The 27,426-nt window shown below is 46.9% G+C and overlaps 1 protein-coding gene across 2 annotated transcripts in view; it reads right to left on the bottom strand.

The window, feature by feature from the left end:
* Nucleotides 1–2,448: 2,448 nt before the first annotated feature.
* Nucleotides 2,449–27,426, bottom strand: part of WDFY1 (WD repeat and FYVE domain containing 1) — a 46,427-nt gene continuing 21,449 nt past the window's right edge. For both annotated transcript variants that reach the window (XM_060623882.3, XM_060623883.3), the window contains 10 exons: nucleotides 25,680–25,753; nucleotides 20,994–21,048; nucleotides 19,229–19,379; nucleotides 17,480–17,592; nucleotides 15,592–15,718; nucleotides 14,502–14,607; nucleotides 9,383–9,484; nucleotides 7,768–7,898; nucleotides 6,615–6,723; nucleotides 2,449–5,797 (listed from right to left, as the gene is read on the bottom strand). In XM_060623882.3, coding sequence (XP_060479865.1) covers nucleotides 5,738–5,797; nucleotides 6,615–6,723; nucleotides 7,768–7,898; nucleotides 9,383–9,484; nucleotides 14,502–14,607; nucleotides 15,592–15,718; nucleotides 17,480–17,592; nucleotides 19,229–19,379; nucleotides 20,994–21,048; nucleotides 25,680–25,753 — 1,028 coding nt within the window. In that variant the 3' untranslated portion in view covers nucleotides 2,449–5,737. The remainder of the gene's footprint in view (nucleotides 5,798–6,614; nucleotides 6,724–7,767; nucleotides 7,899–9,382; nucleotides 9,485–14,501; nucleotides 14,608–15,591; nucleotides 15,719–17,479; nucleotides 17,593–19,228; nucleotides 19,380–20,993; nucleotides 21,049–25,679; nucleotides 25,754–27,426) is intronic.

Genomic DNA, 27,426 nt, shown 5'->3' with positions numbered 1-27,426 from the left:
ACGGGCTGGTGTCTCTACTTTCCCAGTGCGAAGAGATCAGTCGACTCCCCAGCAGCCGTGACGTCAGCTTGTCGTGATGGCATTACAGTCATCCCAGCCGACCTCTCTTCCTCTGTGTCTTTGGCTGCTAAGCAGCCTTCAGTGGTGATGTGGGTTCTAACTAGAAAGAAGTCCTAAAGAAACTTGGTCTGCTTGGCAGACAGAATTCTCATTGTAAACAAACTGAAATTCCACATATCAATTAAGCCACTAAGATACACGTTTTTATTCCCTATTCAAAGGGGGAAAAAAATCAAATGTTGGCAATGGTGTGAGGAGATTAGCAATAGGAATAAAATAACGGGGCGCCTGGATGGCTCAGTCGTGTCCGACTCTTGATCTCTGCTCAGGTCATGGGCTCACGGTTCATGGGATCGAGCCCCAAGTTGGGCTCCACGCTGACAGCTCAGAGCCTGCTTGGGATTCTCTCTCTGCCCCTCCTCCTCTCTCTCTCTCTCTCAAAATAAACAAACTTAAAAAAAAAGAAGCATAAAAAGCTTAAAATCTACATCTTCTTTCGGGGCACATGGGTGCCTCAGTCAGGGTTAAGTGTCCAACTCTCGGTTTCCACTCAGGTCATGATTTCTGTCTCGCGGGTTTGAGCCCCACGTCAGGCTCTGTGCTGACAGCGCGGAGCCTGCTCGGGATTCCCTCTCTTTCCCTCTCTCTTTCTGCCTCTCTCCCCCATGCTGTCTCTCTCTCTCTCTCTCAAAATAGGTGAACTTAAAAGAATATATATGCATCTTCTTTGACCTAGTAATTCCTACTTTTAAGCATTTATCCTGAGAAAATACTTGCAAAAGTGGGCAAAAACGAGCATACAAGCGTGCTGAGTTTAGTATTTTTTTTTTTTAATGTTTTATTTTTTGAGAGTGAGCCAGTGGGGGTGGGGGGGAGGGTAGGATGTAGGAAGCAGGCTCCGAGCTGTCAGCACAGAATCCAGGCAGGGCTCACCTTCAGGAACCACGAGATCATGACCTGAGCTGAAGTCAGATGTTCAACTGACAGAGCCACCCAGGTGCCTGAAAGTCTTTAAAATAGCGTATGCATGAAAATTATATTCTAAACATCCATAACCTAACTTCAGCATGGTAAACATTGGTAAAGTAGCCGCATGATGGAACAAGGGGATACTGCAGCCCAGGCTGGACGATGTTCCACTGCACACACGTGCTCCCCGCCCCCCACCTCAGTGGACTAGAACAAGGATTTATTCTTCCCTCATAAAATGGCTCCACGGGACGTTCTCCGTCAACACGTACTTCTGAGACCGCCGTGGGCCACCCACGGGGGCTGAGCCGCTTACCTGCAGTTCCCTGCTTCTGCAAGCACTTTGCCAGCTGAGGCAGGTCACGCGGCCTCACCTAGGCCGCAGTCGCGGGGCGCGTCCCACGCGTCCCACGGCCCAGAGCGCCTGTCCACCCCAACTGTGCAGCGAGTAAAAAGGCTAACGTGGGACTCCGCTTTTGATACAATAAGCTGTCCGTAATACAGTACAGCAGGTGGGAAAATGGCATGGCCCCTTAAAAATGGGTGCCCCCGGTCAGTGAAGGGTCGGGACTCTTGACTTGGGCTCAGATCACGATCTTGCGTTCGTGAGTTCGAGCCCCGCGTCGGACTCTGTGCTGATGGCCTAGAGGCTGCCTGGGATTCTGTCTCCCTCTCTCTCTCTGCCCCTCCCCCGCCTGCTCGCATGCACGCACTCTCGCTCTCAAGATAAATAAACTTAAAACAACAACAACAACACTGGAAAGACGTGCAGCATAAGGTTGACAGTATTTTCTTTGGGCGGTGGTAGGACAGAGGCTTTTAAAAAAAATCTTTGTTAGACTTTTTGGTGTTATCTTTTTATTTTCCTTTTCTGTTTATTCCTTTCTATTATATATTATTTTATTACATATTATTTATTCAATAAAGGTATATACTGCTTTGAAAAAAGCACAGTAAATGAATGCCTTGCTGGTTTCTCAATCAACTCATCAGTTCTCTTGGGTCTGAACCACGCTGTTTCTTCGCAAAACTGAGCTGTTGACGTGGAGAACTAGGGCACGGAGGCCGGTGTCTCCAGGGAGTCTAGATATGCTGAGCGATCTGACTTCAAGGCCGCACAAACTTCAAAAGAGATGATGATACCTAACCCCTAATGCTTACCTGACACACTCATTACACGCTAGCACATCAGAGCACGCGGTATGGAGAAGGCAAGTGCTTTCAAGTCACACAGACAGACAGGATCTTCTTGGTTTCCTCATCTGTAAAGCAGGGACAATAACGCCCTGTAGGAATGTTGGCAGATCAAAGAGCGTAACATAGGCAGAGCTCCCCGCACCCACGCGCAGTGTGCTAGTAAGTAGCATTATTGCCCTATGTCCAGATCAACTATAACAAAAGCTGAATTAAGCAACAGGGTAACAAGCAAGGAACATTTTATTGTGTATGCATATTCTCAAAAATAACACAAAAAAACAGAACCCACAAACAGGAGCAAAGGACAAAGTTTTCTAACTCTCTGGGACACACAGGGCACCATGTCTTATAGAAACGTAGCTAGTACAAGACAAAATGTACTAATCAACATTGCCCTTTGCTTCCCCAGTCAAAAAGGCTATAGAGTAAAACACTTTAAATTGTATTCTAATATAAATTTGTTGCACAATTAAACCTCAATTTACTCAAAGAGTTACTGTATAGTAAACTACAGAAAATAGAGTAGGCATTCAAATAATCTGCTCACAATTAACAATTAAGCAATAGACACTCGAATAAATACAGCATGTATTACTTATTTGTTAAACCTCACACTGATAATGAGCAGATGCTTTATCGTTAATAGTAACTGGTTCCTTACATTTTAGGAGACACCAGATCCAGTAACGGAAGTAGAAAGTAATTTAATGAAAACTCATTTTAGAAAATATTTCCTTGGGTCTGAGTCACTATGGTATTTATTACATATTCAGGCCAGTTTCAACAGTTTAAAAATGTAGGTACTAGCAAACTGAATTCTTTAGGGACAGAACCAAGTGACGCATTCGAGAGCACTATTTTTTGTTTACGTCCTCCAGGCAGCAGGACAGAAGCAGGACATAGTAAACAGAGATTTACAGCGTACTGAATAACGTTTCCGGCTAATGCTACGCCGGTGTCTCTATCATTTGCGTTCAACAGGGCAATTTTAGAACACATCTAGAATGAAGAATTGACATTTCCTTATCACTTACATAACTAGATCTAAACGTGAGGATTTTCTCTAACATTCTGTACTTTTGAATCCCATTTGTAGAAATTAGCGTGAGTATTCAGGAATGGAAAAACCATAAACTGTTACTTGAAGAACTATTTTAAATGACCTGTTTAAGAGCAACGCAGTCAAAATAAGGCAATAACTAGAAGTCTAGCGGTATTTTCCTTATGTGCCCAGTCAGCAGAATTGAGAAAATAATTTTTGCCCACCTCTATAAAAATATTACCCCATTTGCTCCCTAGTAAGTAGTAGAGACGAGACAAGCCTGCCATGTGTGTTTTTAAAAAGGAAAGTGATTAACAGACTCTGATGGAGACAGAAGTCAATCGAAACATTCCTTCCTTTTCTGGATACCCCTCTCTAGTTCTTTGTTATATATGCCTTTCCTCCTTGGCGTATATTAGCTTAACCCCTTAGCAGGTGCTCTCACAACCTTATATTCTCTATAGAACACTGGGTTTTCCATTAAGAATTTTTTACAGTTAAAAAAAAAAAAAAGGCTGAAAGCTATGGTGTGATATTGTGCTGTCTACCATGGACACGATAAAACCACATTGGACAGAAGTTAAAGGCAAACAGAACCACAGTTCAGTACTCTTTAACACGGCCAGAAACAGATCATATACTATTTTCCTTTCAGGACTTCATGAAATCCCCAGGATAGCACCTTTGTATGAGCTGGACCATTAACTGAACGAAATCTAACCTTCAATGCTGCCCTTTAAGATCCCACCACTCAAGCTTTCTTCCAGGCTGTGTATCATATGTTTTGGAAAGAGCTTAAGAAATGTTATTAAAGGTCATATAACACAAAAATTATAAGGAGCAACAAAATCCTTCAGTAGTATTTCTGAAGGCAAGTCAATTTTTAATGCAGATCATTCTAGATCATTCTAGAATCCTTTCCTTATTATTTGCGTCACTTGGCCATTAAGATATCTTAGTTTAACTGCCTGCCTTAAACATTATAGTCCCTCTCAGCCGTTGTGAAAAAACAGATTTAGTCCCTTCATGGTATGGCTCAGAACAACCACGCTGTCTTGATATGATCCCAACACAGTGACGCAGTAGTTTCTATCAGTATCCACCAGTAAGACTAACAAAAACTCTGTTGTTCTCTACTTTAAAATCTGTCTTTCAGAAAAGTAGGCCTCTCTCCACTCGCACAGACCTGAACAGGTACGTGTACTACTGTAAAAACAAACAGTCCAAGAAATAAATACTGGAATATTAAAAGACAGGCTCCCCCTTCCCCACCTCTTCCCCACCTCTTCCCCATCCTGGTACTAAGTGGCCACAAACTTTTAAAATGCCATTTGACACGAGAGAATTCGCTGGTTGTTATGAACGTGATTTACAAGGTAGGAATGACTGTGCAGGACCTGGTGAACAATTGCTGCTCTGGGTTGCCCATTCCCTTCTATGAAATATTAACAATATTCTTCACAGCAAAGAGTCAACACAGTTTAAAAAGCTCTGGAGTTCTTTTCTGCGGTGTATATCAAATTGCCACAATATCACAGGGGCTCATCTTGGAACTACAAACCGAACGCATGTGTCTTTTCGGAGGACTGCGCCGTTCCGTGGAACAGAACGATCGCTTCCCTTCGCAGTCATGCTGGTAGCTGGGTGGGTTTTCCATTTTCCATTGGTCGTTTCTGACTGTAGTCAGGGAGTCAGGCGGCTCGTGTGACTCCCACTGTTAACAGCACCATAAATACGTTTTGTCCTCAGAGCACGTCTGGGGCAAAGGGAAGAAGGTGGGCTGCCCGGGTTAATCTAGAAATTTTACAGCTCGCTTAGTAACAACCGTGAAGGTTGGCCGCGGCATATGGTCTGGGAAGAGGAAGCAACGAATGTGCCAAACACCGAGGGCAGATAACGGCCCTACCTGCCCAGAACAGGGATCCTTCAGAAGTTTGTCCATAACTAAGTGCACAGGATCCTCCCACGCGGACAGTAAGGAAGGAGGGGCCCTCTGGGCTCTTGAGTTCCTGCTGCGCCCCTCAAGACGGAGAGAGCATGTTCTCCTCCCCCTGCTCCCTGCTCTGACGACAGAGCCACCGAAGCCGACAGAGCCACCGAAGCCCGCGGAGGGCCCGCGAGCCTGACGGAAGGGGGCTTGCACCCGGAACTGCTTTAAAAAGCTCTAAGCATTGGCGCTCTTTTGTTCAATAGTTTTTCCTCTGAAACTCGCATTTGCCCGGTCGCTCCTTCAGCACACACGAGCTCCCTGTTCACGAGGGAGCCTTACCGAGGTCACTTCGTCCCCACAGGTCGTGCCACAAGTGCCCCCAAACACAGGTGACATGTTTTTCTTTTTTAAAAAAATGTTGCTTTGTCGTTTTGGCGGCTACTGGCCATTCCCGTGACGGGGACGGTGGCGCCATGGGGAACGGCTGCATTTGGTGAAGGGCGCCTCTGGGAAGGTGCAGGCCTCGCCCGGCTCCCGGATCAACACGGAGAAAACCCAGTTGCCAGACTGCAGCCCACCACAGGCGTCATGTCCCAAATCTGCAAGAGAGAGAAGACGCCAGCGAGGCAGCGCTCGTCACGGGCTCCCGAAGCAGAGCTCACACTGCAAACGGCTGTTAAACTGGGAAAGGGGTCAAAGGAACTCACTCTCTCGTTCTTCTGCTATGAAACCTTCTCAAGATCTACAGTGACAAAAGCACACAAACCGTTCACTAAGATGTGAAAAAAGCTTGTAAGCGCTCTCCTGTCACCTGAAGATTCCATCACAATGTTTGCTAGACATTTATTTTCATTTTTAATAAAAAGCCGACTGGGGAAAGCCCCTATTTTGAAGAATTAAGAGATAAAGCGTGTCATGATTTCACAACTCCAGAGCGGCACTGAGTCTAAAACGCTAGCTTTTAGTATCTGTTAGCGACCGAGGGATCGTAAGAAACAACGTGTGGTTATTTCTTACAAGTAGGAAACCTTCTGTCCAGGATCCCAGGACCACCAGCAAGGGAAGGACGACCGGCAGCAGGGGTTGGCTAAGGGGTCAGCTAAGGCGCAGACGAGCTGCGAGGCAGGAACCCTGGGCAGATGGCCACACTGGGTGCCAGGCCCCACCAGCTACCCTGAGGACGGATGTGGTATAGGGAAACACCACCGGAAGGAGCCACCACCAAGGGCCTGGGGACTCACAAACACGCGACTTGTTACTCAGGGTTTTCAACCGGCTGCAGGTAGCATGGCTGCTTGTAAAAAGGGAAGGCGAGCCGGCCGACCAGAAATGGGACGGACTAGAAGTCTTCCGTCCACGGCACGACCACGGAGCCATGTGCACGCACACGCTCGTCGGGACAACCAGGCAGGTTACCTTTACGATGCGGTCGGTCCCACAGGTCACCATCAGTCCCCTGGCAACGTCCATGGACATGTGGGTAATGTTATGCTTTCCTTCATGGAAGGTTGCTAGAGAAGTCCGACTGACCAAGAGAAAAGAGACCACTGAAAGCTCAGCTGTTTCTAGAGCTAAGGAGAGTCTTCTTAGCAACATAAAGGAAACACAATGATAGTGTCCACATTTGCTCCTCAAAATGTGCCTACAGTGAAGTTTATAATTAAAGGATGACAGAAGGCACGATCAGCTGCAAGACTGTTCTATAGAAGGTTTGGCAGAACTCCCCAGATAACGGATATGTATTGTTTTAGTGGGAAGGCTTATATATTCCTAGGCACTAAAAAAGCACTTTTAATAACGGCAGAGAAACTAGGGGCACCTCGGTTGGGCATCTGACTTCAGCTCAGGTCAGGATCTCACGGTGCGTGGGTTCAAGCCCCGCGTGGGGCTCTGTGCCGACCGCTCGGAGCCTGGAGCCTGCTTCGGACTCTGTGTCTCCCTCTCTCTTTGCCCCTCCCCAACTCACGCTCTGTCATCTCTCAAAAATGAATATATGTTAATATTATTTTTTTTTTTAATAACGCCGAGGGACTACACTGCATGAGATCCTGTCCTGTGGGTAAGACCCTGGCAGGGAGGCTGCAGGGGTCGAAGCTTCTCTGCGACCGGGAGCAGCTCTCGGGCACTGGCTCTCACTCTGCCCCTGTGCCCGCAGCCTCAGTCTCCTCGGGAACGAACTGACCCCAGCAATGCTGCACTCGCCTTTCAACTTGGGGCTCTGCCACGGTTTGCCAGTCTAGAACTTTCTAAGACGATTCAAAGGTAAGGGAAAGAAAATTAAATTTCCAAGCACAGGAGAGCAAAGCTTGCAGCACGGGATGGACCGGCTCAGCCACCGCATCAGTGCGTGCGTGGCCTTGACCCTGCGCACCGCCCTGCGTGGTGCGGGGGCTCGAGAACGTCCCTCTGCTCAACTCCCACGGTGTTTGGGAGAAATCTGCCTAGGGTCGTAGGGCGAGGGCTGACGGGCTTCCTCAGAAACTCTTCACGGAGCTGGGAAGGGGCGAACATCTCTCAGGCTGCTTCCCCCTGCAGGTGCACAGTAAGACAGAGACACGCGAACACTCACTCCTCGTCTTTGATGGAGTCGTAGCAGGAATCACACACGCGGACTTGGAACTCGAAGCCCATGACGGGGTAGCTGGAGCGCTTGCTGCTGCACTTGCCGCAGACAGCCTGCCCGCACTTCCTGCAGTGATGCTTGGGGGGGGGGGGGGGTACCGGGAGGAGGAAAAGGAGGAGGTTAACGTTTGCTTCCGCTTCGGGGCTCCCGGCTTCCCTTCGGGGGAGGGGGATGGGAGCGGGGTAGACGGGCCAATCTCAACACTTGTCAAGGAATTCCAAACCTCCTTGCTTTACTGGTCAAATACAGCTTTCGCCTCAGTCATATCATCTGTCTGGATGTCAACAAACGACATTACTAAAACCAACTTCGAGTTCGTTTAGGAGCTTAAACGACTGGAGGTTTCAGAGGAAAAACAAAATCTATTCCTACGTCAGTCAGAGAAAAGCTTTGAAATAAGGTAATGTGCCCTCATTAAGAAATAAATATCCATAATCATATGTTTTACTACTTCTTTTAATCTTCCAAACTGTGATTCTGGAAATAAGGCTCGAGAACATTCAAAACAGACCAGTTATTATTAACTTCGACATACTCTCTTCCTACTAAAAGTTTAGTGACCTGTACCTTTCCTCTCTCCATTCATAAGATGGAAATTAATGTCTTCACGTTTCCTGTAGAAGGAGGGGTTATCTATCTCCCCCATCAGTTACAACACACTAGTTACCACCAGACACTTGTTGTAGGAAACAGGCCAAAGATGGAATTCAGATTCCGTTTCAAAGCATCAGAATGTTATCCAACTGCTAAGATCACCCCTGTGTTACCTGCCAGTCTCATAATAGACCTTGCGGCAGTGTAGTTTTCTAAGTAAAATTAAAGAAAGTTCATTAATACACACAAACTTCAGGCCAATCCCTCATAGAGGTGCTAAGAAATAAAATCGGCATTCTTTTTTACTTACCTGCACAAATTCATATTCAATCTTAGTGCACTACCTTCGAGGTTGCTGTAGAAATATGGTTTTTTTTGGTAGAACTTTAGAATTACATGAATACTCAGTGATAAGAGCATCTTTGAAAGCTATAGGCTATTCAGGACATGTTTCTTTAATTAGAACAAAAAAATAAAAAAAGTACCAGAAACATGTTTAGTAAAAATGTTCCGGGTACACTTATATGGGACAATTTATGACTAATTTAAATTCCTAGTGTCAGAGTATTCCAATGAGGGCCAAACTGTCACATGTCTTTAATAAACCGCAGAAGCATAAGGCTTCCAGTCATATGACCTGCTTCATTCTAATTCTGTGCGTGGCTCGCATGGGATGCTGACGTAACAAGCAATTCTCCTAGACTGAAGGATCTCTCGTGTAGCTACAAGTAGGCACTCAGTGTTTTCTTGTGCATTCCTGATTTTCCAACGCAGGATAAAGCGACAGCACAGCTGGCCCCAGGAAAGGTCCCACTCGCTGTGAGTTACACAGAGACCGTGATATCAAAAACAAAGGGGTTTGCAGCGTTTACAGGAAGAAGCAGGATTCCAAACAAAATGACGGACTAATACCACAAATAACAAGATGCACGATTAACCTAGCGACAACTCAACGTTGGCTACTCACCTGTCTCAACCCCAGCGTCTTTGTGTCCCACATCTGTTTTATGTTCCAGAAAAAGGGCTGCTCGCATTTCTGACAAGAATCGCTCTCTAACCACTGAGGAGCCTGGGGGAGGAGAAAGTCAAAGCCACCATTAGAGCATCTCCATGTTGACTAGGATTTCTCAGGTTACTGATACAACACTTCTAGACCTTGTTGGTGCTGGCCAACGAGGAATTTAAAAAAAATTCCTCAATACATCATAGCGGTTGCCATATTCAATACTACCTGTGTTCAGTAATCTTTATCATCTTGGCAATGTTTACAGGACTGTCCGGTTTTTAATCTGTAGACAGGAAGGGGTAATTCAGTTTTCACTGGGAACTCCTAAGGGATGTCTTCGTAGATTTCTGTGCCAGAGTTGCTGAATATCGAAATCCAGTTGAGTGAAAACCCACTTCTTACAGAATCTGGGGGATGACCACCTGGGAAGTCTTGTGGGGTCACATCTCCCGGGGGCAGCTCCTGTCAGGCAGATTTGCCAGCCGGCCCCTCCGGCTCCCGTGAGCGGCTACCCTCCCTCGGGCACACGAACCGTCGGCACACCTCCGCCCCAGCACCGTGCTCTCTGGACTGTAATCCTATATGCACGTCTCGTTTCTCCCCCACGAGCCTGTCATTCGCTGCTCTTACTTGTCCTGATGTATGGACAGCCTGTCCCAGAGCAGGTCCCCAATGAATTGTTATTAAAACGGGACGATTAACAGTCTTGATGTCACTTGAACCAGAACTTAGAAAGTACTGCTCTAGACAAACCATTAGATTGCACCCGATTACAAGATGAAACTGTTAAAAGCCATTTATGAACCTCAATCACTTGTCATTACATATGTGCGATACAAAGAGGAGAGAACACGAATTTCTGTCAGGCCAAAGACTGCGAAGAAATGATTCTTTCTTGATCTTGAAAGTGCACACTCCAGAAAAATACACCTGGTGAGAGGAGACCATGACGGGAGAATGGCGGCCACCGCATTGCACCGGCCCCACCGACCCTTCTAAAACCGTCAGTAAGACGGAGAGCCTCCAAGACTGAAGCCGGGACTTCTGGGGGCTAAGAACAAGTGCCTCTGCGTCCTTCTTTTGCTTCCTATTGCTTCAGGACTTTGGGCTTTCCTGTTTCTTACTTTAGATACGTCGCGAGAAACAACTTCTGCAAAGGACTTTCTGGGGGATGGGGAGCACCACAAATAGCACGAAGTGGGCTCGGACAGAAGAGAGGTTTCTCTGGATAACCGGAGAAATACTGGAAAGAAGGGAAGGCGAAGAAAAGGGTGACAGAGACGTGCACCCACGTGGGAAGGAGGACGGCCTTGCTACAGAATTACCTCTTCCGCTTCTGTGATCAACAGAAGTGGGGGGGGGGGGGTGGGTATGGTGGCTGGGGAAGACTGCTCGGGAACAAGGCCCCTGAGGGAGGACACGGCGGGTCATGCCACCCACGGCATGGCGATGTCTGTCCGCGGGGAGGGGAAGCAGATGCCGCTGCCTGGGCTCGGGTCCGGGACGCACGCGGCACCACACACCCGTGGAAGAAAGCTCAGGGTGTCTTGACAGCAGCAATATCCAATATCCCAGCAGGAGCACCCACCTCGTGAGGTGGGGGAGGGGGGCGAGTCCACGCGTGGGAAGCGGGTGCATGGGGCCTGGCATCCCAAGTGCCCCAGGAGTCCGGGCGGGGCACCAAGTATTTCTTGTGCCTGACGCCACCTGATTTTCAACACAACCCGAGGAGACACGCAGCAGCGACACCCCCACGGTGCGAGCAAAGAGACCGTGGCTCTGGCGGCAAAGCGGCCGTAGGGGACTAGCGCGTAGCCGGCCGTCTAGGAGACCCTAGCTCGCCCGCCGCACTCGACACAGCATCCCAGAATGGGTCTTCTCTCTTTGAACGTGAGGCTCTCCGCACGTGGTTCTGGGGCGTGGCCACACTCCAGCCGAGCCCTTACCCTCAGGAACACACAATTCCATCTAGGGGCTTAGGAAAGAACATTCCTTGACTGAGCTGGGGTGGGGAGAGGGGCTCCAGGGAAGAAAGGTACGCTTTCCGCAACTTCAGATGACACACAAAAGACAACATCAGAAGTAAACAGGCTTTCTGGAGCGTTTTGTTGTAAGAAGCACCGCAACTTTCTTTCTTTTAATAGGATACAGTGCTATGCTCCAAGCTATCAGGAACCATCCTGTTCTGTGCTTATTCCCCTTAGGGAATTTTTTTTTTTTCTTTCCTGAGAAGAGCAGAAGAGAACGCCAATCAAGCACTGTTTCGCTCTTCCTTACATACCGTCCCATCTGCCTGTGCCGCACAAAAGGGGCGACGTAACGAGAATAATCCCCCGCACAGCTATTACCAACTGTTGCAATAATCTGCATGGTACTAATGTGCACCATATTGAACATCCCGCCATCTACTAGTTTAAAATAAGGTTCTCTCTTGAAGTGGGTTCATTCTAATTATTACTTACTCATTTATATTGCAGGTCAACTTCCAAAAAGGAGCCCCGCTAATTATGAGCTAGCAAGGGGGCAAATCTGCTTTCAGCCTGCCCCAATCAGTATTTCCCAGTGACTCAGTGAGAAATTCCAAGCAGCGTGGGGCTAGAGAATCTGGGACTAATTCTGTGTGCCCTTGCCTAAGGAAGACCTATAAATTGTACAAACCCTAACTCCTGGGCCAGAACCTTCTGTATCTGTGGGCTGTTTCCCTTTGCACTATACTCAGCTGGTTTAAAAAAAAAAAAAGAGAGAGAGAGAGACAGAGACACTACTAAAAACAATGCATCTTTTTGACCCAATTTGCTTCCCCACCAACACTGTCAACTACTGAGAGAGAGAAGCTTGCAGAGCGTGACGTGGAACCCGCCAGCATGCATGTGATCGGGGGGAATCTTCCACAAATGACTGAAAAGAGACGCGCCTACAAAGGAAGCATCCTGGGCGATGTGTTTTCTTTCCCTAGACGTACAAATGAACTCCACGATCGTGTACCCTTGAAGGGGGGAATCCTGCTTTTATTTTGTTAACTACTTTTTTCTAAAAGAATTTGCCAAGGATGAGAATAGTGGACTGAAATCCAAGTGGGTGAGCTCTTAGAAGACGCTCCAGCAGCACTGGCCCCAGGCGTCACCCTCCCACGCGACCCCGGGAACACAGCCTCCGAGCGGTCTGTGTGCTCAGAATAAGACTGAAATACAACGGGCCAAGAGTCCAGGAAATTGAGCAGTATGCTAGGTGTTTGCTCTTGATGCCTGCGAGAGCAGCTACTGGAAAACACAGTTAAAATAAATCTTTGCAAGGAAAACTGTATGTAATATTACACCAACGTGATAGATAATTAATAACAAGTCAGCTTAAGCCTTACCAAAATATTTTGCCGACTCTTAAGATTTTCTGTTTGGTCTCACAAGTTTACTAAAAAAGGTGACAATCACTACTTCACGTTACGAACTTCGCTTTATTATTTACGGGGGTAGTCTGTTTCCTTCAGGAGATTACAAGCTTCTTGCAGGCAAGAAGACATCGAGAGCATGGCAGCCGTGAAGTCTGGAAATGAGTCACGTCGTGACTGTTTTTTTAATAAACTGAACCCCCCGGATTACGTCTTCTGTGGCACGTGTGGTATAAGTCACGCGCAGAATCTGGTGGGACAGTGGCATCCCAACCAACGGGGCCCGGCACGGGGGCCTCCGTGCTGGATACAGGACAGCGCCCTGAGCAAACCACGTGACCTCACACCACGCAGTAGGCAGTGCCACGCAGGAGCGGCAAGCCCTTGTTTCCAGGCATCGGAGCCACCCTCGAGGGGCTCAGTAAATGTTTCTGAAGTTGAAACGGAGTCCTCGGTCCCTCAACTCTAAAATCTTCTCTTTTGAGTCAACAAAAAGTCAGCTCTTCTGCTACTTACATCCCAGGTTGGAAAAGACAGGTAATACCCACGCTGGCAGACGTGAGAATGGAAATCCTGCCTGGAAGTCATCTGACAACATCCATAAAAAGCATTGAGAACGTACACATCTCCTGTCCCGCAGGGTCTACTTTCAGAAATTTGTCTGAAAGAAATAGCTGAACAATCATACAATGACGAGGTCATGAATGCTCACTGCAGCATTGTTTAAAATAGAAAAAAAAAGACAGAGGTGCCCACAGGTGAGAGGACAGACTGGCGGTTGCCAGAGGAGGTGGTGGAGCGAGGGTGCGACAGGTGACGGGGGTCAAAAGGTACCAACTTCCAGGTTGTCAAAGAAGCAAGTCCTGGGGGCGTGAGGTACAGCCAGGAGGCTGAAACCGCGCTGGGTACTTCGAAGTCACTGACAGGGTGACTCGCGAAAGTTCTCATCACAAGAAACAAAGATTTGCAACTGCGGTGGCGGATGCTAACCGGACTCACTGCGGTGATCGTTCCCGGTATGTGCGAATGCCCAATCACTACACTGTACCCCTGAAGCTAATACAATGATATACATTGACTATTTCTCAATTAAAAAAAAAAAAAAAGAAAAAAAAAGACAGCGAGTTTGTTTAGACAATCAGAGTATCCGTCTCAAGAACCAGAAGCGGCTTTAGAAGGTGTCACCGGATGACTCTACTTCACCGAAGAGTGAACAGAGAAACGACGACACTCCTGTAAACGAGGCCCCACAACTCGTTAGCCGCGCAAACCAATCAGAACTCAGGTCTGCTGAAAAGAACACTACGTGGACACCACCCGGTAGAAAATAAAAGCAGAGAACAGTGACATACTTCCCAGGGAGACGAAAAGCACCTTGCTGCATCCCTCTCCCAGCATCCGCTGACAGGGACGCTGTGGGGCCCACTTCGCGCCCAGCGGCACCGGGGACCGTCTCCAGGCTGAAGACAGCCTTCGTGCAGTCTGCGGGCAGTGCCGGTCGCCGTGGAAACCCTCTAACGGGCAGGGGTGCGGTGCCAAGTGACACCCTGGAGCCCGTCAGGCGACAACCAACGAGCACGAGGGCGCAGAGCGGGGCTGTGCTAGTCGGCACTGACAGACGGCAGGGTGGGAACCCAAGAAGCCAGGTTGTGGGGGGGCCCCTCCACACCAGCCTCGTCTTGCTCGTTCCCTTACCTCCTCTCTGCTAACGTCCATGTTCCACACTGCGATTCCGCCATCCGACGAACAGGAGACGAGCTGCCTTGTGAGCTGAAGGTAACACAGGGACTGCACCCTGTCACTGCAAACAACACACATCGGTCACTTGTCTCGACGTGGAAAAACACAGGCTCAAATCTCGCCCCTTGTTGGAACCAGCAACCGGCATTCTGCCACTTTCAGGTGCGGTAATGTGGCCTCTGGCATACACTTTAGTCAGATGATGTGTAATGACTCTGTAACTTACTATACGGCATCAGAGTTTCTACGAAAGAAACACTACTTTCAAATCAGTCATTCAGCATCGCAGGCCACAGAGAAGACGATGGCTACAGCCCTCTGGGCCAATCCCTGTGGTCCATTCCTTTTCGGGTACGCAAGATTCACCTACTTGTTCATAACGAAGAGCAAGGAGGGGTGACGCCCTTACTGGAACGCAACCCGGAAACAATCTCCTGATCTACAGACTTGTGTGAAGGATCGTTCCTCGGCTACTTTGCAACCTGACTCTGCTTACAGTGGACAGCAACAGCCTACCTAAGAGCGAGGAAAGGAAAGGCCAATGTCCTCTTCCTCTGAACACTAGAAGGTAAGAACCTGAGTAATGCGACATCATGGCTCAGGTGACAGGGCCTGTGTCAAACCACACCCGCACATTACTTTTCAGAATAACCAAACCGGTTAGGCATCCAGTTCCAGACTGGCTTAGCATGGCATTCCGTGCAAGCTTCCCCGGCCAAAGTTCTCACCCGCAGTCCTTAACCCACCTGTGCCCTAAGCAGATATTTCAAGAGGATGACTCCTTGGGACAGACAGGTGGCAAGTGCTCTTTGGACAAAGAAGGAAGAAGACTCTGGGCTCTTTTTTTTGGGGGGGGGGGGCGTCTATAATACCAGACACGCAGGGCTAACAGAAAAGCAGTCCAAGTTAAAAGTGGACAGAGTGAGCCCCAGCATATGGCTGCCTTCACAGATGGGAGTTTGGAAAACAGAGTATCAGAATACTGATACTGCCCCGCCTCCCCCACACTCAGATTCTTTCCCCACCCCCACCAACAGTCACGCACTGGTGGCCCTGCAGCAGCAGTGTGCGGCCTTTCCTTCCTCCGATGTCCCACATGATGATGCTGTTGTCAGAGGCTCCCGAGAAGAGTAACCGCTGAATAGGGTCCCACCAGAGGCAGGCGATGCTACCTACGGTGAGAAAGAGGAGAGGTTAAGTACAGCCCTGCACCTGCGCATACACACTCAACAGCCAGACCGAACTAGGCCCGGCTGAGCCCCTGAGTAAAACTGTATCTTTGTTGTGCGAAAGGGCCTTCAACACTTTATCACGAGTCACGGAGAAGACACGGCACACCTATCACCCAGAGTTATAAGACAGTGATCTGCAGGTGGACATCAAACTACTTTGAACACAAAGATGTTTAAGGAATTTTTCTTCGTTCTGTACCAAAAAAAAAAAAAAAAAAAAAAAGATACATATTTATGAAGGGTTAGTTCAGAAAAAGCTTTTGAGGGGAAAAAATAAAAGCGGACAATATTCAATGACAAGAGACAGTGAAGATTACTGTGGTCAACTTAGGGAAGATAAATATCTAGATTATTCCAGGTTGCCGGGGCCTTGCAGGTGTCTTACCTCAAGATGCATATGTGTAAGGAAATTAAGTTAAGGGTCTCAGAAAACAAAATGGTCTGCACACAATTATGCCTTCTATCTTGGCTAAACTTGACAAATTTGATACCCTTGAGAAATCTTTCTACAGTTTTCTCTTTCAACAGATTTCTCTCTCGGTGGTTCTATTGATCACTGCTTGCCTAGAAAAAGTTGTCAATAAACTTAATAAAACCAAGCCAGTCACCCAAGTTAACACTTCTGGCAGGTGTAGAGAAAACCGATGAAGTCACATTCAAAAGCAAACAACAGAAGCTAGTTTCTCACAGAGACTTAGCATAAGGGAAAAAAAGAAGCGTTCTGCAAAACTGGCTTCAGGGAACAACTGTGCATAACTCCTGACCCTATTTAATGCTGTGCCCTGTACACTTCACTGGAGGCCTGACAGCAGATAAACATGGTCCTTCGCTATAAACACTACTAAGCAGTCCCCAGAACCCCGTCTGTCCTTAGCAACCCAGAGAACACTCAGGAGCCTGGGGACCATGAGACCATTAGTCATAAACACAAGTGGTTTCCTTAGGGGCTGTGCCTTCCTGCCCGAATACGTTCTAACTTACTTACCCCCCTTTGCTCTACAAGATCCCCGATCTGACAGACTCGTTTTCACTCAAATAGATTCTCTAGAAAGCAGAGTATAGAGTGTATTGAACGTAGGATACCTAAAACACTATTTTCATAAGTAAGTTCATCATTAGTTCTTTCAACAAATCCCCCATTCTTCCATCGAAACCAGACGGTGCTCAAGTGTCTAATTTGTTACCCAAAATGGCCAAGTGAGTTTTAGAACTCTTCCTAGAGCCTGACCAACTCACCGCACTGGAGAAATGATAAAATCCCACCCATTCTTTCCCCTCCGTCGCTAACCAAGCAGAAGCAGAACAGCCCAGACATCTCTCCTAATTGTATTGTCTACCAGCTCTTGTTCAGTGTCCTAGAAACTGACAAATTAAAAAAAAAAAAAAAATACAACATTCTTCCAAAGGTCTTACCATTTGTAAGAATTTTAAAAGATCTTCTGAAAATAATTTAATTTAAAAAGACAAAATAGACAGTATTATCCACATGAACCATCTGGACAGGGTTTTGACGACACGGAACCCAGCCCAAGAGCCTACTTACAGTTAGCCTTCACTCTTTTAGATCTATATCCCCCATCTGGCTAATCAAACCGGAACCGACAGGTCATAGGAGCTGATCATTCATGAAGCCCCAGGGCCGAGAACTAAATCCGGATGCCCAGATTAGGTGAAGAACCCGTGGGTGATCACACAGCCTACCTTCATGTCCTTTGAGGGTTGTAATAACTGAACAGGAGTTCTGTTCAAGCTTCAGCAGGGTGATCTGCCCAGAGTAATCGCCAACAAAAGCATACTGAGTATCGTAATCATATCTGTGGAGAAGCAGTCAAGGATATATAACACAATCCATCCGAAAGTTGTAAAATTGAAAAATGTGCCCTTTAAGGAAGTAAGCACAAGCCTAAAACTATGAGACAAAGAAATACCCAACTGAAATTCGGGCAACACATATTTAAAAAAAAAAAAAAAAAAAGGCTTTTCAAGGCGGAATTCTTGGGAAAATTAATACTCATTCATTTGACAAGAATTCACTGAGTACCTGTTACTATTCCAGCCAATACTCTAGGGTATTGAAAAAAAAAAGGTAAGAGCTGACAGAGAAGACAGACATGAAAACAGGTAGTCATAATCAAACTGTAATTAAGTACAAAAAGGAAAACACTCAATAATGAAAACAGCAAGAAAGAACTGGAACAAAATGGCTATTTATGAAATATCTCTGGAAATAATGCAAAACTGGTAGCAAATACAGACGCGAACCCATCTTTCTTTTGGCCTGGATGAGACAGCTTGAGGTGCAGAGGATGACTCATTTTAAGTTGCCGTGGAGGGTTTTAATCATCCAAAATGCAGTTATTTGAACAGCAGTAAATTTAAATTTTAAAAATACACGAACCATTGACAGCAACTCACTACTTTCTCGGTCACTTAATGGCCATAGAAACTGGTGGCCGAGCAGCCGTTTAAAACACATCAGGCTGCCCATTGCTTCAGTGCCAAAACTGGTTCAGAAGAACACCACAGCCTGGGCTCTGCCTTTGTGCTTCTGCACCATTTTCTCTCAATCCATATGAGAAGCCTACCCATGACAGAAACACTTCCTTAGCACAGGACGAATCAAAGTATTTTTCCCTTATCTGAATCTCAAATGTATGGTACTGCTTTGAATGCTTATTTTAAAGACCTCATGCTGTGCATTCATTTGTAGCAAACATTTTTCATAAAGGCTTTCCGTGGAAAAAAGGGATTTACCGTGCCAGACATCCAACTCTGGAAAAGGAACTACTCTGGGGGTATTTGCCTGTTGACAGCCTTGAGCGCACCGTCCCTGAGATACACCGCTGCCACGGGTCGCCTTTAAGGGCAAATTCTACAGGAAACAAGTTCCAGACAGTAGTAGAAAACTGTGAAAGCAGCAATTTGTTAGCGTTCTAAGGACCCTAAGGCATCTCTGAGAATATTAAATGGATTATGAACCCCCTCCACATACACGCCGAGCAACTATAAAACTCCTTTAAGTCCATTTATGAACTCCAGGGTCACAAATCCTTATTATATTCTTTCAGGGTCTGCAAATGATCGAATAAAAGATCGACCCCCTTTTTGTTTTTCTTTATTCAACAAAAAGGTCTTTATTCTCACCTTGAAATGCAAAGGAATGAGGGGGTGAGGGGGGTTGATTAAGGAGGTTTAGGTTTCCAAGGTTTTGTATTAAAAACAGACAGTACTTCCCGGCAGAGAACGGCAATTCACCTGATAATGATTTTTAGTAAACCAACCAACTCTATACCAAAGAAACGCGGACACAGAACTTCTTGGATTTTATGTGAAGTACGCAGGAATCGCTCAATCCCTGGATCTCAACCGCCAATTCACGATCAGATTCGAAAGGAACGGCCGCGACAAGGAGGCGCCGGGCAGGGGAAGGGCCGGCCCGCTGAAGGATACTGTAAACACGAAGCCCAGGAAGTGAAGAAGTGCCTCCCGAGCATGTTCCCGCTGCGGGTGCACATCCAGCTGACGCACTTGTCGTGGCCGGTGCTGATCACCCACTCGGCAGCCACGCTGAAGATAATCGCAGACACTCGGTTCTGATGAGCTGCGGGAACACAAAGGGAAGTCTGCGCCCTTCACGAAGAAACGTGACCTTCCGAATCCCAACGGAGGCGCGCGCCTTCTCGAGCCGGCTGGCCTGGGTGGGGGCTCACGGTCTCAATCACCCTACCACGGAAACGCCCGGGGTTCCGCGAGCCAGCTTTCGGATGACCTTCCCAGCCCCAGCTCAGCACCACACGCTTTCTTTCCGTGGCCCAGCTGCCCTGTGTCCCTACTTGGGTGGACGATGGGAAGCACAGCTCACTGAAGACTGATGCTCAAGAGGGATTCCAACAACAGATCAAAGAACAGACTTTTTTTTTTTTTTTTTTTTTTTGGCTGTACTCGAGAGAACAAACATTTTTCCTTTGCTATTAATTATCAGTCCCATATGGAATGCGGTAGTCTTTTCTTAAAGGAACAATTTTTTTTTTATAGTCTATCACTTTAGTACTTTGACCTTTTAGAAAACACTGACATTGTGAGCAGGAGAAGTTCAATTTTCTGAAATTAAAAAATAGTGCAAGCATTTTGATTCTGGAATATTTTCTGTTTGTCTGAAACTTTTTGTTATTTATAAAGACAAAGTGTGGAGTTCTGTATTCCAAAATAACAGCTGAGAAAAAGGAAGGCATTCTATCATGTGACCTGTCAAATACTTTCGTTTCCAGGTTGATTGCAAGCCACACTAGGGCAGTAACCTGTCTAGTCTACTTCATCTAGTATAGGACCTGGCATGCAGCAGGTGTTTAATAAATGCCCAGTCTGATGAATGAAGTTAGAGGCTGGACAGAGAAACTGTTTGACCTTGCTCTCAGCTGTACAGGCTGCTTCAAAAGAATTGAGGGACTCTTTCTCATACATTAATTCGAAAACACTACAACTCTATGAGTATATGGGCAAAATCATCAACAGACATTCATAAAAGATCACAAATGATCAACACTAAATAAAGCTTAAGTAACTTTTAAACTGAGAACTTTTTGACTATCAAACTGGCAAAAAACATTTGTAAGAGCAACGTTGTACAGATTTGATGAGCAGATACTTTCAGCTACTCGTGGGATTGTAAAAATTCACACTATTGCTGGGAAGAAGTTTATAAAAGAAATCTAGAGCATTAAAAAACTTGTTAATGTTTGAGCCAGCTACTCCATTTTTAGGCATCTGTCTTAAATAGAAGTAACCCAGGGCTAGGGGATTAGAGTCAGAATAATAGTCAAGACACACACACACATACACACACACGCACACATACCTGTGTATGTGTGTGTGCGCGTGTGAATGTTTCATATGCTTACCTATGTATATATACACTGTCATACAGGTCAGTGTGTGTTAGCGAAAAATGGAAGCACTACCCATGCTCCAAAATAGAAGAATGGGTAAATTAAATCCGATCATGCACCCAATGGAACAGTATAGAAAATTTTGAACGGGGATAAGCAGGAAAGGATGGCAAATATCTCTAAGACTTAATAGCCTCCTGTATAATTGGGGAAACACCACTAAAAAGTTCACGTGAAACCTAATTTTGATCATAAGAGGCAGTGTTCTAGTTCTGTGTGTGTCTATCTACACACATATATATGTAAGTATGTGTGTGTATCATAATTACCTGGGTAAGTCTTGATAAAGTTCATTTTATTAAAATCTTCAGAAACATGAAATTCCTAAAAGTAAACACATGCAATAAGAAAACAGTCATGGTTTTAAAAACAGGAACTTAACTTTCAAAACAAAGGAAAATCCAAACCTAGCTATGGCCAGAGGTGGGACTCAAGATTAACTCTAGAAGAATACTATGGAACTGCTTCTTTCATCAGGCTTGTCCTCAAGCCACTAGTTCTTTTGGGGACCAGACCGAATACGGAAGGTGCTGTGGACCAGCACAGTACTTTTCTGCAGTTCTCCCTCTGCGAGTGAGAGCTTTGTATTCCTTCTCCCTCCACTGCAGAGGAGGGCTTGTTAATTTTGCAGTCCCGGTTAGGCTGAGCATTCCTCAAGATGACGTCCGTAAAGCAAAATTACAAAGACCCATTATGAACAGAGTTCTCAGCTACACTGAAAATATGGCATTGGGTACCTCAGCAATGTAAGGGGGAAATTACGTATATTTCATACAGAACACGTACAAAAAAAAAAGGAAGTGTAGAGGTTGTGGGTGGTTTGCTTTTTTAAAATACCCTGTATCTTCCTAATTTTTTATAGACAGGGCAATACTTTATAAGTAGGAAAAAATAAAAGTATATACTTGTTAATGAAAAAATCAGCTTCAGCATAAAACGAAGACACAACTCTAAAGAAAAAGCACTATGAATGCTATTGATCGATGCTAAGTGATAAGTTCTTAAGACTCTAAGTAACATGGACATTGTGAATTGTTGACAAAAAGAAAAAAAAACTCACAAAGGAATACTGATCCCTTGCTCTCCATCTTGGTATTGGAAAGTACAAAAATGTACCAGTATATATTACCATATATATGTGTGTGTGTGTGTTCACATATGTACTATAATATATACTACATATCCTCAGATGTAAGATAATATATATAACACACAGTATATATGCCCAGTATAAATGTACTAGTATATATCACTGTATATATACTCATCTGTATTGGGTGGAAAATCTACAGATCATGTGCTAATGAACAGTAAACCGGATTCACATTGCCCCTTTGCACTGAAGAGCTGTGTGTTTTTTCTATGCTGTTCTATAATCTACCCCTGAACCGGGAGCCACAAGAAGGGTCCCTGGAGAAATCAATGCGCAACCACTGCCACCACTGGAGAAATTATTTGTGCTTCGTGGCTTCTGGTTACACACGTGCATGCACATTGGCACGGTATTCCTATAAAATTTTCAGGAGAGACACGAGAACATTTGCATTTACGGCTCCGTGAGGCATTCACCGCAGCCCCAGACTGACGGGCGAGGAGCTGAGCAAGCCTGACCCTGCCCGCCGCTGAGTGAACCACTTGGGCAGGGGGCCTGTCCTTTCCACCGGCTTCTTCCTCCCTGGCTCTTCCACACACTCGAGGCCTCTTATCTTTTCGCTTCAAAACCAAAACAAGCAAAAAAAACAACAAAACTGTTTTCAACAATCCTCCGACTTTCTTCGGCCCCTTCTCTGAGATCAGCCCACACTGGCTGCCCTCGGGCCCTCCAGCTGCTCTCTCCTGGTCGTTCTTCCACCCACCGCCCGCACGGCGCTGCCACCACTGCAGAGAAAGGGCTTTCCCTTCCTGGGATGTCCCCAGGGTCATCTTCCAGGCCTGACCTCATCCTCTCTGCTGCACCTGACAGTTACTCACCCCCATGTGAATTTCCCTGCCTCTCTGGCTTCCACGGCCACAGCGTCCTCGCTGGCTGTCCTCTGGCTCTGCCCATTCTGCCTCCGTCTCCCCCATGGGCTCCGAGCCCTCTGATTTCCCCTCCTGCTATTCCCAGGGAATGTGACCTTGGCCCTCGGCTCTTCTCAACCCACCTGTTGGAGCCGCCCGGCCACTGTTAGCAGTTTCCGCTGACACCTATGTTCAGAGAACTCCCAATTCCAGACCAAACCCTTGAGGTTCAGGCCCACGGACCCAAATGTCAAATCGGACCTCATCAACTTCCCCTCTGTATCAGCATCTTTTCTTAGAGGGCAGCTGACCGCTCACCATCACCATCCTGGCTAAAAACCTGGAAGCCATTTTCACACAGCTCTCTGTTAAGCACCCACATCCCACCAGACATCAAGCCTGCTGCCCAGACAGTTCTCGAAGCCATCACCTCTTCTCCAGCACTGCCCCCAGTGTTTCGCAGTCTCACGTCGGGGTCCTGAAGTAGCCTCTTAGCCGGACCGGCTCAGTTTCACCCTTGTCCCCCTGAACTCCACATACAGGCACGCTAAGCTCACAAAAATAGAAACCCGACGAGTCTATGCTCCCCGGCTTACTGCTCTTCAACGGCTCCCCTTCGTGCAGTGATGACCTAATGTACTTGACCCTGAGGTTCGCTGTCGAGAGAGGTCACTGAGAGGACATGACCACCAGCTGGCCCGTGAACTGGGGCCCTGGCAATCAGCAGTCAGAGACCCCTCACCCTTTTTCCTGGTCTCTGGTAAGCGTGTGTCACTTGGCCTCCCCTGTTCCCAGAGGCTGTCCCAAGGACACAGCCTTGATGGCAACATGCTGTTGGGACCATCTGGACAGTATACGTGACTGAACCCAGTGAAGGCCACTATTTAAAACTTTTAAGATTCGGGGTGGGGGGGGGGGCAGAGACTTCCTCATCTTGCAGCCATTCAAGACAAGCCTTGTACGTAGCCCCCTGGCTTCTTAAACCTGCTCCCCACCGCTCTGGAATGGCTCACCTCTTTCTTCGATCTCTCCCTACCTTCTGCTCATTCTCTCCCCAGGTAAACACAGCCATTCTTACAGCTGAAAAAAAAAAAACACCCTCGATGCTGAGGACTACAGCCGAGGCTCCCAGTGGGCTCCAGGCTTGCATATCTGATGCTAACTTGGCATGGGCGGCCACTGCTCATCCCCCTGGTCTCTCAACTGTACGGCTGGGTTCCTCGTTGTCCTCTCTCCCTCCAAATGTCCCCTCCCCACACGCCCCCAAGCCTTTGTCTTCTCAGTAAATGATACCACTGTGTACCCAGTGACTCGAGCCAGAAACCTGGCTATCACCAGCCTCCTCCTCTTCTTCCCCTCCCCACAACCGACCTTTCCCAGACGCACCTCAAATCCACCCACTTCTGTCCACTGTCCCTGTCACCGTCCTCTCTCCCAGGGTCACAGCCTGACCGTCCAGCTTCCATTCCTGCTGCCCCCCCCAAACTGATCCATTCTCCACCAAGCAGCCACAGGGATCATTTGAGTGCATAAATGATATCCTGTCACTTGCCTGCTGAAAGCCCCGCAGAGCTTCCCACAGAGTCTACAACAAAACTTAAAACTTTATCCAGACCCACCAGGCCCGACACGACCCGGCCTCAGACTGCTTCTCCCATCGCCCCCCAGCCCTTCCCTGGTGCTGAGCATATTGTTATCACACCCAAGGATGAAATCGTGGATGCTCTCACTGGCTCCAAGGTGGTGTCAAAAATATCAATCCAGCAAGCTAAACCCAGAGCAAACAGAAGGAAGAAAATAATAAAATTAGAGTTGAAATAAATAAGCGGACAATAGGAAAAACAAAAGAAAAAAAAAACAAAAAACACTGAAACCAAAACCGGTTCTTTGAAAAGATCAAGGAAATGGACACCCATTCAGCTGGAGCCAGGAAGAAACAGCGAGGACTCCAACCACTAAATCCAGCAACGGAAGGGGGACACGACTGCCAGCCTTGCAGAAGAAGCACCAAGGCTCGTGAAGGGCTGCTATGCCCACGTGACAGAATCCCATTCCACCATAAAAGGAATGAGCGCTAATTCAAACCGCAACACAGATGAACCTTGGAAACATGCTGAGTGAAAGAAGCCAGACACGAAAGGCAACGCATCCTATGTGACTGTTTACATAAAATGTCTAAAACAGGCAAATCTCTGCACTCGGAAAGCAGATTTGTGATTACCAGGAGCTGGGAGAAGGAGGCGTGCGAGTGACTGCTAACGGGTACGGGTTTCTTTGGTGGGGGTGGTGAGAATGTTCTGGAATTAGAGAAGGTTAATGGTTGTATAATCTTGTGAATATACTACAAAACCAGTGAATTACATACTTTAAACTGGCGAAATTTCACGCGAATTATACCTCCATTAAGAAAATACACATACATACACCCACGCAATTAGAATCATAAAAATACCTACAATCTATACTAACTTGAAACTTTGAATATCTAGCCCTTCGCCACAGGTAGTTTGAGAAGCGCTGCCTTAAACGGTCATATGAGCTGTTGGCTCAATGACCAGTCACCAACCTTGCCCTCTGTCCCTCTCCACGGTTACATTTACATACACTTGCACGTGTGTGCACACAGGCCGTCATGCCCACCCCCCGCCTGGCCCCCTTCACGGTTCAAGGATGGGGCTGCTGTAGGCCTCACATTCACCTTAGGAAAGCTGTGCTTTGTGGCTTAGGCTGAACACCAAACTATCAATCATGAAAACATTCTGAGCTCCGTGACTAGTTTAAAAATAAGCACTAATTAAAATTAATCCATTTTTAGGCCTAATACCCATACTGAAGTAAAAAAATCTTTGATGCCAAACAATCAGGCATCCATCGTTCTTTATTTCAACCGTCCAACGGGCGTGAACGCTGGGGGGGGTGGTCAATGTAACGCATGCACTCGGGAAGCGACCTACCATGACGGCTCCATTATCCTGGCCCACAAATATCCGTCTGCTGTCGTGATGGTAAGCCATAGCAGAGCAAGGAGCTGCCAGAAAGACAAAGACCATATTAAAGGCAAAGCTACGCATTCTAAGTCATTGTTCAAAACACGTTATTTAAAAAGCATACACGATTTAGGTTTAAAAAAGAGAGCAAGAATGTTCTGTAGAAAATAACGATGTAAACGGAAAAGTTAATGGTTATTAACCATTATTGAAGTTCCTATTGAAGTTCTTTCTGCTGCTGCAGTTTAAAATTCCAACTCAGAGGCGCCTGGGTGGCTCAGTCGGTTGAGCGGCCGGCTTCGGCTCAGGTCATGATCTCACAGTCCATGAGTTCGAGCCCCGCGTCGGGCTCTGTGCTGACCGCTCAGAGCCTGGAGCCTGTTTCAGATTCTGTCTCCCTCTCTCTGCCCCTCCCCCGTGCATGCTCTGTCTCTGTCTCAAAAATAAATAAACGTTAAAAAAAAAATTTTTTTTTAATAAAAAAATAAATAAATAAATAAAATTCCAACTCAAAAAAATCTCCTCAATTGTTTTTGCATCTCTGAACGGAGCAAGCAGGCATGCGGATTCATCTGGCTGGAATGCCCACCTGTAGGCTACGAAGTCCGCAGACTGGTGCTCGGTGCTCGGAGTGAGAAATCTGTTCCCTAAACTCAGCAGGCCGTCCTGCCCCACCACCCTTCCTCATCACAGGTAACAGAGTGGCTGGAATCATGGAAAAGGGGTTCCCAGCGCCAGAATTCCGATTCCACAGCATATGTGAGCCAAGTTAGGAAAGCCACTTTGGGATTATGTTTTCTCTTCCGATGGTCAAAAAAAAAAAAAAAAGCCGGGGAGGGGGGGGTCCCTTTGCGATGACACACACGGCCTCAGTTTGGAGTACTGCAGTGGTAAGGTGCACAGTGGTGTTATGTGACTGGGCTAGCACCTGCTTCTTCTCACATCCACAGCCCTTTCCAGGTTCTACCTATCTGTCTTCCTTCTTTCCTTCCTTCCTCCCTCCCTCCCTTCCTCCCTTCTCCCTTCCTTCTCATTCCAGAGAATGAGTCACAGAGAGGAGAAACTCCAAATCATCTCCTTCTGTTAAAAATCAGAATTAAAATGATTTGTGAAATGGAACACTTGAAATGTTTGGGTTCGCTGCAGCCTAAAGAATTTCAATTGACTATGCGAGAACCACCGTGAGGGAATACGTACCGTGAAACAAACTTGAGCTTACTTTGAGGTAACCCTTCTTACAAAAAAGTAAAAGAAAAAAAACCTTATCAATGGCATTACCATTTGAAAATGGTTTAATTTAAGGTTCTCTCTCTAGAAAGGGCTGACATTTTCCACTGAAGGACAAAAGTAAACTCGAACACTGGACTGCACCTGAAGGCAAAGACATAGATGGCTGCATGATGAGATGATGGGAAGAGGCTTTTTCAAGTGCAGAGAACTACCCAGCTGGAAGGCAGGTGTTACCGCAGTGTGCACACAGACTGAAGTCCGTACCCCTCATCCACCACACTGAACTGGGGGACTAGAAAGAATGACCAAGTTTAGGGCCACCTGGGTGGCTCAGTCAGCTGGGCATCCGACTCTTGGTTTCGAATCAGGTCACAATCTTGTGGTTTCGTGAGCAAGAGCCCCACGTCAGGCCCCGTGCTGGCGGCGTGGGGCCAGCTTGGGATTCTCTCTCTCCCTCTCTGCCAGTCCCCAACTCATGCTGTGC

The sequence above is a fragment of the Panthera onca genome, chromosome C1 (genome assembly GCF_046562875.1).
Source record: "Panthera onca isolate mPanOnc1 chromosome C1, mPanOnc1 haplotype 2, whole genome shotgun sequence".
NCBI classification, from domain to species: Eukaryota; Metazoa; Chordata; class Mammalia; order Carnivora; family Felidae; genus Panthera; species Panthera onca.
The sequence above is the reverse complement of the archived record's forward strand: the minus strand, read 5'-3'. Positions and strand labels throughout refer to the sequence as shown.